Consider the following 21,431-nt stretch of genomic DNA (forward strand, 5'->3'; position numbering starts at 1 on the left):
CTCTGGTCTAGGGAAAGGAAGTTGACGATTTCTGCGTAGAACTCCTGGCATTCATTTTCTCTCTTGGTTATTTCTCATAGAGGTAGGTCTTCACTACCTGCCCCAATAGAATGAAGCTGAGGAAAACTCAAAACATTGAGTACTTCAGAATACATTTTGGTTTTTATTTGTTGTTGAACATGGACTTGCCACCTGTGAATTCACTTTAAAATAAATAGTAGTCTCATAAAAAAGACTGATTCAGGAGCCGACCACTTGCCCATCTCCTCATTCTGCCTCTACTTCAGGGCACCAGTGGTTTGCACCCTTCCCTGTGGACAGAACAGACAGCCTGAGGTTCAGCTAGTGTTCAGAAGAAATACACATCTCGAAAGGTTTTTCTGAGAACTGTGTTACAGAGGAAATAGTGATGTGTTTAGAATATAAATGAAGAAAATAAGCAGCCATTTTGAGAAATGGCAATAGACTTGGATTAATATTTTACCAAATAAAAATATAAACAATTTAGATAATTGTGATTCGGGGGGAAATATATAAATCTAGGGATATTGATTTGTTTAGTTTTCATTTTTCAATGTAATATAAATTTTTTGTTTCTAACAAGATTTGAGATAGATTTTCCAATAAAGAAAAAATATAAAGAATATGAATAAGTGATAATGAATAAAAAACAATTTGGTTCATATGCCGTTAACCAGATTGGGTCTGACTTTTGGAATTTCAAACTAACTCTTCTTTTCTTTTTAGGTTGCCTCTTGGTGCTGCATTGGCTGTATTTGGCACCCAGAATGCTTCATTCTATCATGGTCTATTAATAAGGTTACCTTGCTAGAGTTTGGAGCAGGGCCTCAGGTAGGTGGCTTTTATCATTATATGGCATGGCTTTCAAAGTGATCAGTCATTCCATTTCTAAATAATGTAAGATAAAATATTAAAAGCTTTGAAAAGCATGCCACATAATAAGCATGCCACTTACTATTTTAAGGTCTCTCAGTATGTATTGTGTTCAGTGGGATTTCACTAATAGTTATGGTCTAATGGAAGGATTGGAATACTGACAAGGAGCGGTCTTCCTTACTCTGCACAAAATGCATAGCTGCTATAAAAGCTTATTTATTCGTGTCCCCAAATAGCCACTGATGAACTCTTAAGCTCTTCTTTCTGGGAATCCTGCTCAGAGTAACAGACTATCCCATGTTACCACTATATTTCTTTCTGTCTGCTGGGAAGGATCTGATTAACTGTGAGCAGGTGGGGAGGAAGGCTAACTCTGCTTGCTGGAATGGGGCAGATGCTAGAACAAGGAACTCAATGGGACAACAGCAGTTTGCTAGCCCTTGTTGGAAAGAGGGCACACACAGGCAACTAGATTTCCTAACCTTGTAGTTGCAGCTCAGTGGCACAGAATCAAGGTGTAGTGAGTGATACTTGGAAATCAGGTATACATGGATTTCGCTCCAGGTAAGTGTCAGCAGGACCTCAAACACAGGATTGAGGTTTAGAGGCCAGGACCTTCAGCCCTAGGATGAGAAGGCTGGTAAAAACAAAGATGGCTGTGCCAAGTGCCAGAGGATGGGCTCAAACTCCACTGATGGCAGGCAGGGGCCCAGCCCTGGGGAAAGGAGGATGTAGGCTGAGAGCCAGGCAGGTCCTCACAGTATCCAAGAACAGAGCTCTAATCAAATAAAAGGTACATAAATTAATCTGGCAGAAATTATCTAATCACAGTATTCTGTGGAGTTTAAGCATTAAGGTTAGCATAAAACTTTAGTCATTTATATTATAGTTTTTAAATAAATGAAATGATGTTAATTTTATTTTCAGTGTTACAGGTTATAGTTTTTTTTTCTTTTTCTACTTCATTGTAGTTTTTAAACTTGTTTTTAACAAAGCTGTTTTCTTTGACAGCTAAGAAAATAATTTTTTTTTCAGTTTTTACTTAGCCAACTACATTTACACAGATTTTCTCCTTTTGATCTTTCTTGTATCTATAATAAGTAAAACAGTTTTTCTGATATTTTCATCGTCCTCCTCACATTTTAATTCACATGACGGACATCCTCTTTAAAGATTTTGAATTTTACTTTGTTCTTTTTTCCTTCCCATAAAACTTCATTGGCTGTTTCCAAACAGTAAATCATAATCAGTACAGTTGACATGTGCTTAAGGAGCTACGGAATTTAACGTTTGAAAGCAGAAATGTTCTAAAAATCCAGGCCAACTGAGTGCTGCCCAGGTGTATCTCCCTGCCAGTCAGGATGCCTGCAGGCCTCTGAGTAGCATGTGCCCAAGTCTCCCTAGCTTTCGACACCTACTGACAGAAACATGACAGGCTCCCAGGTGGTTGTGATGCTCCCCCCGAGTCTCCACCCCTCCATCAAAACAAACTAACAATTTCATTTTATGGGGTTTGTTTTCTGAGCTTTCTTTAAATCGAGTTGAGATTCCAGGAACCTGAAAACATGTTTAACTGCTTGTTTTGAGTCCTGAAATTCTTTAAAGGGACTATAGTTATATTTGTTAGATATTTATCAACTGTGTACTGCATGCCAGGGCCCTGACCCTGTGCTGGGGATATAAGGATGAATAAAAGTCTCCCCGTAGATAAATTTATGGTCCCGGGGGGGAAAACGGAATTTCCAGAAGAGCTTTACAGTCCATATTTTAGGAGATAAAGTTCTGAAGTTCATCTCACTCAAGTAAAATCAGTCAAATCTCTTCTAATTGTGATAGTCGGAGAAGCGCATAGATCCTCTTGACAATTTTACCTAGAATTGGTCCTGTTTACCTCAGTTATGTAGGAATAAATAGAAGTGGTAGTTTCCACAAGCGGTTTATCCTGAACAGCGACATGGGTGTAGGAAGCAGAGTCATGGCACTTATAGAGCCTTACCTGGATGTGGGTTCTGTGTTTTTTTTTGTTTTTTGGTGGGTTCTGTGTGTTTTTTTGTTTTTTGGGGGTGGTGGTGGTGGTTCTGTTTTCATTAGATTGTTGAGTGCTACTCAAGATTTTGCACACACAGTTAACAACATGTATACCTTGTTTTATACCATAGCACAAGCCTATATTTAAAGTTCACTTTACTTTGAGATTGCTTAAAGCTAATTCTATGCATGAGCTTTTATAATTAAGGAAAACCTTTCCTCATCACTTTTATCGTAATGTGTATTATTTCTGCCTTTCAATTTGAACTTATAGACAGATTCAGTCTGAGTGCTTGGAGAGTTCAAACATGAAACCTGGATTATGCTGTATTTGTAATTTTAATAGCAGTAGACAGTTAACCATAAATGAATGGAGGCATGTCCTCCAAATGTTTGGGGTCCTTCAGTGTGAACATGTTTATGGATGGTGTCAAGCATTTTTATTGTAGCCCCAGGAATTTAAGAGTTAGTGGTAATAAAAATAAAAACAACTCATTACAATTTGGGAACTATGCAGTTTTCAGATTGAGTTGACCTGTGAGCTACCTACTTTATAATCCTAGCCAGAGAACTACTATTTTGGAAATACTTTATAGAAAAAAAAACTGACAAAACCAGGAAAACCTCTAAAAATGATTAAATTTTTGATTAAGCACTCTTTATATTCAGATATAATTACGATTCTTTTCTCTCTCAGGCATCATTGCTTCCCTTTTGCACAATTCTTCTATTGTTTCCTGTTTGCGAATACTTACTAATTGCCGTATGTGAAGAAAATGAAAATATCCCCAGCATACCACTCATCTGTATTTTTCAGTGTTTTTATTTTGATAAAAATCTACAACCATAAGGGGAAAAGTCCCCCACATAGTAGTTAAAATGAAATGCTAATTTCTAAGCCGTGGATCATTAAAAGAGGGTTTTTAAAGGAGAAAAAAACCTTTTTAACCGAACATGATGTTATTGCTCCATAAAATAACCAAGGAAAATGTTTCTGAATTGGAAGATAAAACTTATTTGAATATTCCATCATCAGATTATCTGTTCATTGTCTCTGGGTACTCTAGAAAACAAAATAAACAGATGGCCCAAAACAGAACATCATAATTGTACAGATAAGAGAATTGACATTGGATTTTGTTGGTTCCACTTTGAAATTTATTGAATCTTTTCTACTGGTTCTTAAAAGCAAATCGTTCTGCTATTTCACTTCACTTCTCTGTTTGCTTTTATGTCAAATATATGGCTATCTAAGGATAGGAAGGCTAAATTTTAATGATACATTTCAAAAGGGTTATCCTAGAACTGCTTTTTAATGAATTGCTCAAAAGTTATAAATATCCAATACAGTAATTCAAAGAAAGCATCCTTGTTTATGATTAATTTTAATTAACTATGACATCAACTATAGGAAAATAAGTACTGTAATTTTTGATATTCTGAGTATAAGATACATTATTTGGGCATCTACTTACAAGTTAGGCAGGTCAGGTGCAGACTCAGCTCTTTGCCATGTCTCCTGCTTTGCAGTGGGCACTCCTGCTCCTATCTCTTCTCTTGATGCATCAGCAGCCCTGTCTAACCATAACCCTCTAACTATCCAACCTTCCTTCATGTTTCATGCCAGGCATGGATGCAGGTACCAGGCATGTTTTCATTTTAGAAATTTTTATTAGGAATGGGCACGAATTGATATTATCTCCTTGTACTAATTGAGTCCTTAGCAGTAAGATCAATCAGAGAAGGCTTGTTTTGTGAAACAAAACAAGTATTTTAGACAGCATTCATTACAATTGCTATTGTTTTAACCTAAGACTTTACAAATAGCTGCTAAGTTTCAAAAATACCTTTCTAGTGGCTTATTTAGTTTGTTGAACCAAGTTGTATCCATACTGTATTTTTTTTTCACTTGAACATAGAAATGTATATTTTGTCCTATGTCTACTATGGTAATTGAGCCATTCTGTAGTTCATTTTGCTGCTGGAAAGCACTTGCCCTGCTTTAATTATTCACATTCATGCAACAAAAATTTTACCTTTATTGGAAACAGCAGTGAATAAAACTGACACAGCTCCTGCCCCAATGCTGCCTACCGTCTATTTTTGATTCTGTCTTAGATTTTATAGTTGCAAGATTTTTTTTTTCCTTTCATTATTCTTTAATAAGTGATTTTACAGTTCTACAGAATTGAATGCTTTAAAAATTTCCGCATTATCATGCAGGATCAAAAAAAGTGTTCCAAGTATGCTGTTGCCCTTACTTCAAAATTGGCTGTCTTCAATTACGTTATCTTGTTAACAATTTCTTTCACATTATTCAAAGCTCTATTGTGTTTTATACACATAAAGTTTTAACTACTGGTAAGTTTCCTTTTGTAGCCTACCTACTTACTCTATATGAAAAACATGTTTCAAGCAAATGTTGACATTTTCTGAATTGTTTGCTAATGATATTTTATGATTAGCATAAAGGAGACTAAAGCTTTGATTATGTATGACATTTGCCCTTAATTAGCAAAGTACATGTTTGACTTTTAACTTAAATATGAAAGAATTATTGATGCAGGTAAGTGTTGTGAAAATTCACAGCTGTTAGAGAAATGACTATCAGAACTGTAGCATTTTAAGTATAGAAACAGTTTTAATACAGGTCTGTTCCTTAGCCGGCATCCTCATAGGAATTCGTTTTAGTAGACCCTTGATGTCTGATACATTTTGCTTGTTATTTTTCTGTGTGAGTCACTTTTTAGAATGTAAAACATAGGAAGAAGATAAACCTGTGTGTGTGCACACCCACGCAAAAAATAGCTCCTTCAATTATTATTTTTATGAATGCAAAGTTGCCCTAGGAAAAATGTTGTAGTACCAGCAAAAACTAGAAGGGTGTTCCAAGTCCTGTTTCATCTTAGGGCGATTTGAAATGGGTATATGTGCATTTTCTATTTTGTTTCACAATTCTTCAAATCAAGGCAAAGAAGAACTTTAATCATTTGAAAACCGATCTTTGATAGCTAAAAAAGAAACACAGGAGTACAAATTTTGTTGCAGACTTTTCAGAATAGTAGTCCAATGCCTTTTAAAAGTTTTGTTAATCCTCTAAAAGAGAATACACAAATAATTGTAGTTGACATTTATTTAGGATTATATAAATGCAGCCTTTATTTTTTTATGTTTATTATATCAAGCCAAATAACTCTAACCAGCTCCTGGTTTCCTTTGTTTTGGGAATTAAGTAGCAGTCCCTTGAAATTATTTGGCCACTCAAAAGAATTCAAAATAGGTCAAATTTAGTAAAATTAACCATGATTTTGGAATTTTGTGATAAAATGAATGAAAATGATGACTTTATGATTTTATTTCAGACTGTAAAATATATAACAAGGGTAATTTGTAGACTATTATTTTAACTATTACATGATTTTAAATTATATCAAAATAGTTCTCTAAGAGATTTTTATAAATGCCAATAACAGTAAACATAAATAAAATTTGTGTGAATGTATTTGAAATGGAATAAAATATATATTGGTCAGAAAAAGAAGAAAAAAATATAAAAATTTGTTGTTCACTAGTCAGCTTTGGTTTCAAATTTTTTTTCCCTACCCAAATCACTATCCATCAGATAGATATACTAGTTATTATTTGAACTGTTATTTATTTAAAATTTACTTTGTAAACTATATTAAAAGAAGCTTTTTAAATCTTAAATTTGTTTCCTTTGGGTGGTCGTATTGACAGCTCTGATAGAGGAATTAGGCACTACCCCCATTCTTGTTTTTTAAGTGTAATGAGAGGATTTATCTGCTTGCAAATTGATTTGCCCAACCTGCCCTTCTAGAATGCAGTAGAATAGGAGTGAAATAGGAGTTTTAGGTCATAAGCCCCTTTTTGACCACATATGCTTGACCACATGTATATTGTCAAGATGTTCGGCTTCTCTGGGCCTTTCACCTTAAAATGGCAATGATGATAAATGCGTCCGCCTCTCAGGTCGTTGAATTCCAGGGAGGTAATAGAAATGGAAACACTCTACACTTGTAAGGTATTTATATTATTAAAATAACAGAATACACAAAGTAGACTTATATTCTTAACTACCCTACCAAAAACTCAGTATGTGCCCGGGGCAAGTAAGTATTTACAAAGTTAATTTTATTATTTTGCAATTTTGATGTGCAGAATTCAGCTCTTACATTTATGCATGTCCTGTGCTTTACAAAAGAATGGAGCTTTTGCTTTAACTTTTTAAATATCTTTTATTAGTCTAAATTTTAATTTTTCTTGTCTTTTAAACTATGAGAATAATGCTGCTTTCAAATATACCCTTAGTATTTTTATAATGATGCTTGAATGTCCTCTATTAAATATTTTATTTACACATCATCAAATTCTTAAAATATTTGAAAATTTGATTTCGGGAATGTAATTAGATTTGTGTTTAGAACATTCAGTAAAATTATTTTCATTTAGTCTGTCATTGGTGAATCCCTTTCTTATTGTATTTTAACTATTTGATTTATATTATCCCTCTCAGGTTCTTATAATCATGATTGTGAATGTTCATCTTTGAAATACTTAGAGTTTACTAAGCTTTCTGTGCCCTGTTCTTTCTGTAATAGATAATTCTACTTTTTTCTGCCTTTTGGCCATTATACTTTTCACATTTACTTGTACAATCAAGAATTATTAAGTTTTCTGTAAATGTTCTTAGTCTACTGAAGATCATGCTACTAATAGGCATTTTTAAGATGTTTTAAGATTTTTTTCAACAATTACTTCTTAAAACCAAATGATGCTTTCTGCTTGACATCCCCGTCTGTAGCAAATCTGTATTTAACTTCCCTCGCATGCTTTTGAAATCTAAAGAGCACAGCTTTATTGCTACATTTCAGCAGTCCTTACAGCATTCTGAGAGACAAATTGGCAGGTACTGTAGGTAACAAGCCCAAGTTGCACAAGCGTGTACAGTGTGGGCGTGCAAGGTGCTGTCATCAGGAGGCTGCTGTTCTTTGGTGACGTTCCACATGCTCTCTCCAAGAAAACTGAGTTTGTCTCTTCCATAATATTATTAAGCTTAATGAAATTTTGATCCATTTGGTTTACAAATAGCAACCCTTACATCCATTTCTCTCAGTAGGCAAGTTAGATTTTAAAAGTTAAATTGGGAAAGAAGTGGGGAGCCATTCAGCATCACAAAATGCCGTTTATATAGGTAATACTATTTTACTTTTTTTTCTGCATTTATTTGGTCATGTCAATGTGCTTAGAACTAATAAAAATTTGCAATTGGTGGAAATTAATGCATGACTCGTCAGCAGAGTATGGAATGTAAGCATGTGCCATGAAATTGCAATTCTTTTATCCTTTATTTTCCATGATTTACATACTGGTTCCATTTAGAGTGTAGTCCATTCTTATTTTTTGTTTCATAGATTGGCCAAAATGGGAAGGACTGGATTCCGCTCTCTTCCACGAAGAGTCAATGGTACTGGCTAAGATCAAGGTCTGAGGCTTTTTCCATCTGTCATCAGGTAAGCATTAAACAAAAATCATTACAGTTCTATGCATGTTTCTTTAAAGTATTTGATTGATATGCATATTATGATTGTGGACTTTTATTCAATGTTGAGCTCACAACCTTATATTTATCCTATAGTTTTAAATGCACCTATAACTAATTTGAGTTTTGTAATATGTTGAGATAAAAAGATATTATTAGCCATGAAAAAATTTCAGCTGGTCTTAGAAAAGTGTAATATTTGAAATCTGCAATTTTTCATTGCTCAGTATGTACATCCAAAGATAACAGAGTTCATTTGTTACTTTATATTGAGTATCACCGATTTTTATATAATCAAATGTTAGTATATTGTTTCATGGTGTATTTTTAATAAATTTTTTCAATAATTTAGCAGTTATCTTTTTTCTTAACTGGAATTCTCTGCCCATTATGGTTGGATCTCATAACACAATAATGACAAATATGACCAGTGTTTGAAATATTTTCAGATATTAGTTATATACAGCGATTTAGATTCTTTGAATTCTGTGTTGATTTTACAGTTGAAAAATGTATAAGCTTGTTTCCTACAATGTACTAAATAGGTGCATAAAAGCATTGTGTTAGGAAATCAAATAGTTAGAATTGCTCTTTTTCCTACCTTGGCAGAGTGCTTTATACCAATTTACTGTGTCATTGCTGGTTACAGCGGAATAGCTGTTAATATATTTCAGAGAGAGGCAGAGAAGCTGTCTCTTGAATGAGACCACAACAGGAAAATAACAAGTTCTTGAGATTCAAAACCCGATCTGGAACTAGAGGGAATATACTGGGTTAGCATTAGTAATGTCAGGTGCATTAATTGTGTTAATGTCACTTTTAAACTGCAGAGGACACTCAGACAATATGAACAGCATGAAGGAAGGCCTTGCCTGTGTCTGCCTACCGATGAAGAAAGAATACCTGAACCAAACACTGATTAACTTACCTATCTGCTTTACATTTTAATCAAATGAGTGGATAACTGCTCTATTTTGCCTTTTTGGTGACAACCTCTACACTAAAACGCAATAGGATGTATTGTAATACACACTTAATTTTACAAAAAATGTAGGCTAACTTTAGAGCCCCTGCAAAGTATAACTGGAATCTGTGAGAAAGTCAGTATCATACCTCTCGCTGTGAAGGCAAATAAGTCTGTCTCATGCCAAAAGACAAGTAGTATAAAGAAATTTTTTGTTTTGTTTTGTTTTTTTATGAATATATAATAGGATGAAAAATTCAACTGATTAGTAGTTAATAACAGTCATTTAGCCATATTCAGTTTTCAGTTTAAAAATCAGATCTTTTTAAAAGAGGTTGTAGGTATTATCATTTCTATGTCTCTTAAAAGTACATTGCTAGACTAGCTAGCCTTCATGAACCTTGAGGAAGAGTTTAACTCTTATATCAATTGAATCTTTGGGGGGTTGGTTTCTTACTCTGAGAAATACAATTGATAATATTTACTATCTCTTATCCACAAATTTTCAAAGGTTTCAATCAGTTTAAAATTTTTGTTTAAGCAGCCATACTCTTTGCCATACAATGTGTTCATTTCATTCTTTCCCAAAGCACCAATAATGAATTGAAATTCTGACACAGGTTTTTATAACCTGAAACACCTCCATAACGATGTATCCTTGCCCAAGTATTGCTCTCTAAGCCAAAAGTCCCACTAATGCTGCACACAGGGTACAGGTGTGTCAAAGACTGACCCCTCTGCTTTTGGGGAGGCCTGATGACTGGCTCATCCACTAACCTCAATCTGCCCAATGCACAGAATCCTTTTCTATGACGTGAAAAATGGGCAAGAAAAATGACTTCAACCAAATCCTTCTTCCCTCCAAATGACAAGAAGCCATGATCCTCACCTAATGTAACATCAAAAGGTTTTACCATTTCAAGAATGCATATTTGTTACGAAGATAAGTCATTTATACTCTTGACTCAGAAATTCCTCTGCATGTGATGACACTGGTATAAAGAGTAAATTTTCACTTTGGGTGACACATTCAACTCTTTCAGGCCTCTGGTGTCTGTGCATTAAGTATGTCTGCCATAGACTAAATGGTTCACAAGGTGCCTAAAAGAGTTTTCAGTTGCTTATTTATGTTTTACTTTCTTATAATACAGAGTGACTAGAGCCAACTTGCACAAATTAAAATTATTTTTAGACATTAAAATATTTGCGGAGACATTTTTATGTTCTTAGATTTATGTTCTCTAGTCTCTTGTAAAAATTGAAGCTTAATAATGCCACTTTTAGTGTCATGTTTTTTTTCTGGTTTTTTTTTCATAGTTCACAGTTGTTTATTCTGTGATAGCATTAAAGTCACAAACAAGACACTAAAAACAAAGAAAAACTATAAACACCACCAATGAAGGGACCTAATAGAACCATGTCTCATTGGAAAAATATTTACGTGCCTTGTAGATTAGTGTCATGTTTTGGTGCTTCCTGAGAGCTTCCGAAATTGCTACTGCTTTCCCTAAGTACAACATCTGTCAAGTAGAATTTCAAGGGATGTGTGAACTGTTCATTCTGAGCAATGCATTAATGTGTATTTTGACAAATATAAAGAAACCTACAGATATTACATTAGACCAGCTGAATCCGTTTTATGGTTTCTTTTTTAATTCAAAAGCATCACATAGCAAATAAAATTTTTAAAAATTAAATTTAGTTACAAACTAGTTGTTTCTTATTTTTTTTTCCAGTCCCTTTTTGCTTTCTTTTACGACCACATGAAACTTGAGAAGCCACCTAAAGCTAAATCATTTAGTGGAGTTGGGCAGTTCCCAAGTGTCCAACAAGAAGGCCTGATTTAGGCTGCGATGGCCACTGTCATTCCTGGTGATTTGTCAGAAGTAAGAGATACCCAGAAAGTCCCTTCAGGGAAACGTAAGCGTGGTGAAACCAAACCAAGAAAAAACTTTCCTTGCCAACTGTGTGACAAGGCCTTTAACAGTGTTGAGAAATTAAAGGTTCACTCCTACTCTCACACAGGAGAGAGGCCCTACAAGTGCATACAACAAGACTGCACCAAGGCCTTTGTTTCTAAGTACAAATTACAAAGGTATTAAACTCTATTTGTCTTTCAGATTATATTTTCTATAATGTTGGCCATGTGAAGCCATTGTAAACGTATATATTTGTATACACATTTTTTAGCTGATTTGCAGAGAAGAAATGTTAAGTAGATTAGACATTGGCTAGTTTTAGTATACTAAATCACATACTTTTATGTGTTAGTGTCTTTAGAGTTTTTAAAATGAAATGCTTAATGAAAGTAGAATTTCCGTTTGTACAAAGAAATTACAAGGAAAGGTATGGACGTTTACGTGAGTATATTCAGTCTTGCTCATTTGCTTTTGTAATAATAGCTAAAAACCAGACAGTAAAAACTAAAGTGGCAACTTAAATGGCTCAAGTTCTTCAGTATTTAGGTATATTAACTATCCTTGTAGTATATATTAAGTTTAAAAGTGTCCATTATTAGGAAAATTCTGTTTTAGCATAGTAGTTTAGCTTCCATTTGAAAAGTGAATACATACCATTTTTGTCACGATACTTACAGAGTATATCTGTGTTTAAAGGCACATGGCTACTCATTCTCCTGAGAAAACCCACAAGTGTAATTATTGTGAGAAAATGTTTCACCGAAAAGATCACCTGAAGAATCACCTACATACACATGACCCTAACAAAGAGACATTTAAGTGTGAAGAATGTGGCAAGAACTATAATACCAAGCTTGGGTTCAAACGTCACTTGGCCTTGCATGCTGCAACAAGTGGTGACCTCACTTGCAAGGTCTGTTTGCAGACTTTTGAAAGCACAGGAGTGCTGCTGGAGCACCTTAAATCTCACGCAGGCAAGTCGTCTGGTGGGATTAAAGAAAAAAAGCACCAGTGCGAGCATTGTGATCGCCGGTTCTACACCCGGAAAGATGTCCGGAGACATATGGTGGTGCACACTGGAAGAAAGGACTTCCTCTGTCAGTATTGTGCACAGAGATTTGGGCGAAAGGATCACCTGACTCGACATATGAAGAAGAGTCACAATCAAGAACTTCTGAAGGTCAAAACAGAACCAGTGGATTTTCTGGATCCATTTACCTGTAATGTCTCTGTGCCTATAAAAGATGAGCTCCTTCCGGTGATGTCCTTACCTTCCAGTGAACTGTTATCAAAGCCATTCACAAACACTTTGCAGTTAAACCTCTATAACACTCCATTTCAGTCCATGCAGAGCTCGGGGTCTGCCCACCAAATGATCACAACTTTACCTTTGGGAATGACGTGCCCAATAGATATGGATGCCGTTCATCCTTCTCACCACCTTTCTTTCAAATACCCATTCAGTTCTACCTCATATGCAATTTCTATTCCTGAAAAAGAACAGCCATTGAAGGGGGAAATTGAGAGCTATCTGATGGAGCTACAAGGTGGCGTGCCCTCTTCATCCCAGGATTCTCAAGCATCATCATCTAAACTAGGGTTGGATCCTCAGATTGGGTCCCTTGATGATGGTGCAGGGGACCTCTCCCTGTCAAAAAGCTCTATTTCTATCAGTGACCCCATAAACACCCCAGCATTGGATTTTTCTCAGTTGTTCAATTTCATACCATTAAATGGTCCTCCCTATAATCCTATATCAGTGGGGAGCCTTGGAATGAGCTATTCCCAAGAAGAAGCACATTCTTCTGTGTCTCAGCTCCCCCCACAGACACAGGATCTGCCCGATCCTGCAAACACCCTAGGCCTGGGGTCTCTTCACTCACTGTCGGCAGCTTTCACAAGTAGTTTAAGCACAAGCACCACCCTGCCACGTTTCCATCAGGCTTTTCAGTAGGATTCCAAGACGTGGGTGTATTACAAAAATGTACGTGTAGACCTGCCTTAGATGACCGTTTTTATTTTAGTGCCTACTTTAAGACAGTATAAAGTGTCTGCTTTTGTATAGTACCAATTTTCATTAAGCCAGTATAAAATAGGAGCTAGCTTCGGAACCATTTGTGTTCAGTTATGTTTACCTGGGTATTTTGTCCTGATTCACTGCCAATTGTCATACTTTGAGATTATTTTTCATATAGTAAAGCCATTATTATTAGTAAAGTCTTAAAAATCCCACATTCAAATTACTTTTTGATCTTAGAATTTTCATTTTTGTCAATAACAATGGCTCTACCTTTTGACATTTGGCTCATTAAAAAAATTTTGCAGTAGAATGCATATGAATAACCCAATAGTTTTTCAATTTTTATTAGCCTCCAAATGGATTCATAATCACATGAATTAAAAATCTAGTTTGAGGAGGTAAAAGGTTTCTTAAGATACATCATAATTTCAGGTCAGTATGTTTTGAAGACTTGCTGTTGTCTGGCTCAAATAGTTGCTGTCTTCACTGTGCACACATAAGGAAAACAAAACCTAAACACAAAGCACCAGTATTTATTGCAAAAAGAGACTCCTAGTGAGGTGACACGGCATTCCATGTTACTTAATAGTTGGCTTTAAATTAGTACACAGGATATTTTGCCACGTTTCAAACTTTTTAACTTGCTCTCTTTCCATTTAATAATATGAATCTGTATGGCATCGGAGTCTTCAGAGTCAGTATATAGATAGATCTCTTTAATCTTTTCTACCTTTGAAGGCCAAAGGGTGGGTCAAGTGCAGCCAGTAATTTTATTTTCGTTGTTCACAATTTGTCCAGAATCTAGAGCCATTACGGAACATAGATGTCAGGTGATTTATCCCAGAGTGGACTGTCTCAGCTTATATGGTGTAATAGACATTCTAAGCAGGAAGATAGATATGAAGCACACAGTTCAACTTGGGGACTTGCGTAGGGGTCATGCCCCCTGTTGGCAGGGTTGGAAACTCGACTCTTTAGGAATAAAGTAAAAGCATATCGCTTATATCACTTGTAGCTGAATTTGGTACAGTTTTCTTTTCCATAAGAGCTAAAAGCAGAAAACAAAACAGTGCTACCCGTGGTATCTTTCTTATTCAGTGTTAATTCATCTCTTCTTGCTATTTTTAGATGGAGAATTTAAACTGAAATGCATTAGAAAACTGAGGAATGACCACAAAGTTTTAAGTGGCTAAAAATATATACAGTAAAACCCCACTTTCACACATCTCTGGGAAATGCAGGGAATATTGCAAATAAGTTTAATTTATAGAGGGGGAGAAAAGTAAAGTACAGCAAGCATTATCTTAGTTAATGTGAAAAATAATCAAGACTATTGTGTTCACTAAACAAAATAGTTATTACGGGCTTTCCTGATGTTAGATAACTACCATAATCTTCTGAAAGTTCAAATTGTTACATTTTTCTAATCAGTTGGGACATCTACCTAAGAAACATATGTATTAAGCACTTGTTATTAACACCTTGTTTTAGGACCCTGTCTGTTGGGACAGGTGAGGGGATAGGGGGAAGGTTTATAAAAGAGTATATATCTCTTTAAAGAAAAAAAAAGAAAAATATTTCTGAGCACTCAGACCAATATGGAAGCTTCTTTTCCCGTTTATAAGGCCAATTATCACTGCAGATTACAATGTTTACCACAAATTTCTGAAAATGAGTGCAGATTACTGAATATAATGCATTATTTAAAATATTTGGGAGTAGTATAATTTGTGGAGGAATGTAAATTGTAATAATGTAAGTGGGGGTTTGACTATATATATTAGACACACACACACACACACACACACACACATCGCACTTCACAGAATCAAAGTTGCTCTCTTAAGGAACTTTGGCTCCTGATATTTTATCATGCTCCTATTTTTTTTTAAATCCTAGGAGCAGTAGTTTTTATACTTTGTATTTAAATTTTATTAAAAATGACATTTTATTAAAAAAAATGTGTTCCAAAGGCATTAAAATTATATATGTTAATAAGGAAATACATTTAAAAAATTTTCAAGCGGCTCCTAAACTTTTGATTAGGAGACTATTTGCTCTGAAAGTAGGCTATTAGCTCTGCTTTGTTACTGCTTCCTTTAGTTTCTATGAAACAGATTGCTTACCTAAATCATTAGTTGAATGAGTAGTGTTCAATATTGCTTTAATCACCATTTTTAAAAATGGGAAAATTTGGTGACAGAGCACAAATAAATAGAAAACCTATTTTTAAATAGAAATCACAAATACAAGTGTGGAAGCACTACTTTATTTTATCTAAAATTTGTTTAAGGAGAAGTCAAATTTAATGAACTGAGACGTTGGCATTAGTAGGCTATATTTCACTGCTAATAAAAAAAGGGGGAAATACCAGGATTTATTCAATAAAGTATTGTGAAAAAGGGGAAAGGCGCCATATATGTTTGTATATTTTTGGCCTAATTCTCATCCTGCATGGAATTCAGATGCATAGAGACATACCTTTCAGGGCACCCATGTTAAAGTTGTGGAGTCTTAATGTTCATACATGCACCGCTTTGCCTGTTGCTACCCCACAGAGTTGACATTAACACTTCCAAGTAAGAGGGAATTCAGCTAACTTGTTTTTAAAATTGACCGTCGTTGTCACTAAACCCTTTTTGAGAGAATTTCTATTAAAGATGAGACAGAATCATTTATTTTAATTGCACAATGGTCTAATAAGGATGTAACACAGAATTGGCTTTTTTTTCCGAGAAAAAAATTGACATTTTATTTTTATGTCAACTGGATATGATTAAAAATAATTATTGCCAATGCCGTTTTCCATTCTCCGGTGGCAAGAATCATCATTGAAATTTCTAGTAGTGCCTTTGCTTCGTTTAAAAAAAAAAACATTTATCATTAAGTAAAAAATATTTCAGTTTAGAATTTGGATCTTGGACAAGATATTGAACATCATTCAGTTTGAACTTCCACATGTTGTGTAGATTAATCATCAGACATGGAAGCGTGACTGTGGAAGGATCTTGGCACAGTAAGCAATATTATCCGTTGATATATGCAAATACCATCTTTATAGTTACTGGTCAGTGTTAAAATTTGCATTTTAAAATCCTACTACCAAGTTCAGTTTTTCAAAACTTCAGTTGTCCTGGCTGATCATGTACCACTCTTTGTGCAACTTTTAAATTTCATTTAGTGTTTCTTCCAAACTATGTATTTTTGCCTATTTGTTGCTTGTGCTTTATTATCCTTAGTCATTTGTGGAATATAGTGATATATTGTGTTAATTTGGACAGTAGCGGTTTTTAAAAACCATATACTGACTGAAACATGAGCCAGAGCTGATTGCTTTATTAAGCTAATAATGAATGTTAAAGAGTACATATTTTCAGGATCATTCATCTAGTAAGCAATACACATATATAGGCCAATATTTTTTTTAAAAAAATAGAGCTTGGTCAACCTCTATACTACACATATTACAAGATATAGCACTTTCAAAACGAATCTAAACCTTTACAGAAACTTGCTTATAGGTTATGCCTTTTATTTTAAGACTTATAATTTGTTTCAAGTGCCATTAGATGATATATATGTAGGCCTTTGATATATAATGCTTTGTGTTCAAAAATGGTAGATGGTATTTTAAACAGGTACATTTTTACAGTGTTTTCTTACCAATTTGCTATCTTGCACAGAATCAGTGTGTGTCTTTTCATAAGGTTTTACAATGGTTTATTTTTTTACAAGGTTTACGTGTCTCAAAACACACTGTCTTCCCAGTATGTAAATGTAAGAATACCAGTTCACCCAAGTTGCTTCTAGCCTACTGAGATCCATGTGGCATTGGAGGAGATCTTTTAAATGCTGAGTATTCTTCATTAGCAATGGCAGACTTATCTCTGACAAATGAGTGCCTAAGTTGATTTCATCTTATTTTTCTCAGTCTGTCAGCAGCCTTGTCAATAGCACAAATAGTTTGTTGTGATTACATAGATCCACATAGATGTGTAGTTTTGTGCTAAAAACCCATACAGAGCTCCTTTTTGATCATATAAAACAAGATACTAACAACATGAAGGCACGCTTAGATCACCCTTACCCTCTCCTACAGCGTTGTCAGCCCTCTGAGGATGGAAGGCAGTGTCTTTTGATCAGTTATCTAGCTCTAGAAATGACAGAGCTATTGCTAATGTATAAAACACTTCACTGTATAAGCTTCAGTGGTACAGATGAACCAGAATGAATGTCTATCTTCTCAGAAACACTCCTTCAATATTATGTTGGATCATGCTGCTAATGTAACTTGGGATACAACTCTTCATGGTGCTACAAACTTCTCTGTCTCGTTCAGTCGTATTTTTTTATCCATAGGAAAAAAGGACTTCATTAGGTGTAAAGGTGTACAATATATTTTTATACTGTGACTTAATTTGTCATTAACAGACTTACACCACCCACCACAATGTATTCATGTGCACTTGCAAAAGAAAATCTTGGACGTGCAAATGTTACCAGAACAAACCCAGCTTTCATCCACAATGTGACTGTAACTCAAAAAGAAAAGTGGGCTTTATAATATGGTGTGGAGTGAAGAACATGCTGTATGTCACTAACGGCCCTTTGAATTTAACAAAAACTGGGAATCCATTAGGAAATGGATTGCATCGTGCCTGAACGTAAGCTGGACTGCTGAAATTGTATTTTTAGCTGATGAAAAAGTGTTTGGACTAGTACTCTTAAAAAAAAAAAAATGTTCTTATGATAAAGTTTTGAGTAAAAATAGAAAACAAAAAAATCTGCATTCCAGGCTGAATTTTGTATATTTTTATTGCATTTAAAAATTGCTATTCTGTGATATTGGGAAATCAAGTGGCTTATCATGTATATCATGTACTTAAAATGTATTCACAAACTACTGTTGTATTTGTATAAAATATAGACAAAGATCGTATTTTTCGTGTGTGTATAAGCTCTGTAAAATAGCAGTCACATTATGAAGCTGCAGTGATACTACATTTTAAACATCCACATCCAAAGAAGCAGGCTATTTATTGTCCAGTTACCCAGATATAAAATATTAATTTGCTGCTAATTAAACAATAGTACTGCAGCTTCTTGTGGCCTACAGTGTTATGTTTTCTGTAAGAAAAAGATATGTGAACTCCACAAAATATATGAATAAAATTATAGAATGGCTTTAGATAATGTAGATCTTCCTGACATTTTAACAGATGATAAATTTCTATTTGGTACAACATTTTTTTCTTCACTTTGAATTTTAGATATTTTCTCATCTGATAAATACAAGATTTTAATAGTTGGGTCTAAGACAGTAGTTTGTTATTGAAATGAAATGTAAGTTCTAGGGTTTCGTTTTTGTTTTTCTAAAAACTTTTGTACCTTTAAAGGAAGGATAGAAATTGTAAATAAAAAAGTCAAAACGTGATGCATCAAAACTTTAATGCAGGTGAGAATTCAAAAAGGAATTCTAAAAAGACTATCAGTATCAATTGGTAATGTTTCTTGTTCATGTGATATAAAATAGGCATTAAGCATTCCTTTAACACTTATTGTCTGTCAGTACTATAAATTATCCTTTTAGAAGTTCCCCTGGGCTGTTAGTCTAACATTTGCTGAAAATCCTCCCTTGACAGTGCATTGGGACCAAAACAACAAACACGTATTATTTCATCTAAAACTCATCAGTTAAACAGTCACTAATGCAGTTTCAAAAAAGAGGTAATTCTGGAAATTCAATTAATAATCTGCTCAGGAACCGATTCTATAAATAATTTTTAATGTATCTCATAGCACCACTTTCAGTCTGATAGGAAAAATTCCTTGTTTACCTTTGGCTTAAGGTTTTCTTAAGGTGTTCCTATTTTCAGAGAAAGAAAGAAAATGAACAGTTAATTCTAATGTTGGCAGATCCTCTTTTCACATGCCTCATTCCAGCAAATCTAATATTTCTTTGTTAATTCTTAGTATTAACACTAAATGCATTTTTATTTAAATTCATACATATGAGCTATTTCAAGAACTGTTTATAGAAGGAAAATGCTTTTGCTTTTTACAGTTAGACTACCCTGAAAAAGTACGTTTGGGATTAATTCACCTAAGGTATAATCTCCTTTGTGGAAAAGTAATTAGAAATGCAGTTTGCTTATTACATTATAGACCCCATGGGGCTAAAAGACTCATTTGTGTATTGTTAAATGAAAAGTTGGTACTATGGTTTACCATTAAGGGGAGGAAAAGTTCAGTCTGGTTATGGACAGCTTGAGCTTTGCTATCACTTTTCCTTAAACATTTATTCAACAAACATTTCTTAAGTAAAAGGCAACACTTTGGGCTAAGTCCTAGGGTTGTTCCAAAGAAGTCAGCTTTAGAGAAAGAAGGTTGTTTCCTGATCAAGCATCCTAGTGAAGATGACAGCATCAGTGCAACTTCAGGAAAGCCTCAATATTGTATTGAGCCATACACAGTTACCCTTTTTTTGGTAGATCAGAAATGGTCAAATACTGGCAATTTCAGCCTAAAACTATAACAAAACCCAGGTCATTCTATTCACAGAGGTCAGTTCATTGCTCTGAAGATATTTGACTCTTGGCTAGTGTGATGGTTAAGTTTATGTCAACTGGGTTAGGCCATGGTACCCAAACTAGATGTCTGGTCTAGTCAAACACCAGTCTAGGTGTTGCTGTGAAGGTATTTTTTAGATATGATTAACATTTACTATCAGTTGACTCTAAGTAAAACAGATTACCCTCCATATGTGGGTTGGCTTCATCTAATCAGTTGAAGGCCTTAAAGGGACTGAATTCTTCAGCAAGAGGAAATCCTGTCTTTGGACTCTGAGCTGCAACATCAATTTTTCCCTGCAGATTTCGGACTTGTCAATCTCCATGATCATGTGAGCCAATTTCTTAAACATATTTATATATACACATTCTGTTGATTCTGTTTATCTAATACAGCTAGTTTCAACTGTCATTCTTTAGAGGGCTGGTTTTACCTTAGAGAAAGTGGAAACTTTTTTTTTCTCTGATACACTTAGGGCAGAGAACATAAATTCCCAGGTTCTGACTGCTTTAGAAAAGAAACAGGAAAAGCGCACAGTGCTTAATGGCGATTGTATCCATGAAGGAGTTCTCAGAATCTCCTTTTCTATACTGTTATTTTGGCTGCCGTTACTGCAGATGGAATTTTTTTTTGGTAATGAACAAGTGTTCTTTTTTAAAAAAATGTAAACAGGCTAATCTTTCTTTACTCAATAGAGGCATACTTGAAAAGTAAACCAATGTTTATTATAAATGCACAAGTGGAAACATTTGTAAATTGAATCTTTTGGAAAACAGGCATATAGTCCATTTATAATTATATGTCAGTCAAGGCCCTGGGGTTCTGATGGGATGGGGGTCGGAAGTGACATGGCTCCTCACATAAGCTATAGAAGTTTTCTGTTTTGATATTAGAATTTTTTGGAAAGGCTTAACTTTTGGGTTATTCCATTCGTAATTAGAGAAATTTATCTTGTTCTTGGGACCCCATTCAAAGTACTGTCAGTGCAGTTAGTAGTCCCATTGGAATGATGTTGGTAAACTCCATTTCTAGAAATACATAATCTGTTATTAGCATTCACACACACCTGGTGACATTTCTAAGAAGGCTCCTGTAACCAGATTTTTATGCCCTAGGAATGTTCATTGTGTAAGTAGGTTAATAGCCTAAGCCATGCCCTATTCAAGAGTTTAAGGTATGTCAGCTTTTCCCACCCCAAAATGAATGGTAATCAGTATAAGCATCTTGAAGATCATTTTGTTTAAAGACTTCAGGCAGATACATTCAACTCATTCCCACCTTTCTAAATAAAATTACCTTTTGCTGTAATAAAGTGTTACTGTTACATTTTCTGTCAAATGTTCTTTCATATATTTCAGTATTTATTCCTAAATTGTACCTTCACTAAGAGAGCTTCAAGTTAGTACTGCTCAGTGATTTGAAGGACCCTGAAAATTCTTTTCCATTCTTAACTGTGTCTTTCCATTTCCTCCT

General features: G+C 34.6%; 1 protein-coding gene across 7 annotated transcripts in view; it reads left to right on the top strand.

The window, feature by feature from the left end:
- The window catches only part of PLAG1 (PLAG1 zinc finger), a 44,588-nt gene extending 26,102 nt beyond the window's left edge, over positions 1-18,486 (top strand). Inside the window, exons 2-5 of one of the 7 annotated variants that reach the window (XM_019711084.3) lie at positions 748-852; positions 8,358-8,456; positions 11,186-11,544; positions 12,065-18,486. In XM_019711084.3, coding sequence (XP_019566643.1) covers positions 11,303-11,544; positions 12,065-13,322 — 1,500 coding nt within the window. In that variant the 5' untranslated portion in view covers positions 748-852; positions 8,358-8,456; positions 11,186-11,302 and the 3' untranslated portion in view covers positions 13,323-18,486. The other 6 variants (XM_088799428.1, XM_088799427.1, XM_019711086.3 and 3 more) reach the window with 6 other exon arrangements.
- Positions 18,487-21,431: the final 2,945 nt, after the last annotated feature.

This window comes from Rhinolophus sinicus, chromosome 7 (genome assembly GCF_057876585.1).
Source record: "Rhinolophus sinicus isolate RSI-liver-muscle chromosome 7, RSI-T2T, whole genome shotgun sequence".
In the NCBI taxonomy this organism is placed as follows: Eukaryota; Metazoa; Chordata; class Mammalia; order Chiroptera; family Rhinolophidae; genus Rhinolophus; species Rhinolophus sinicus.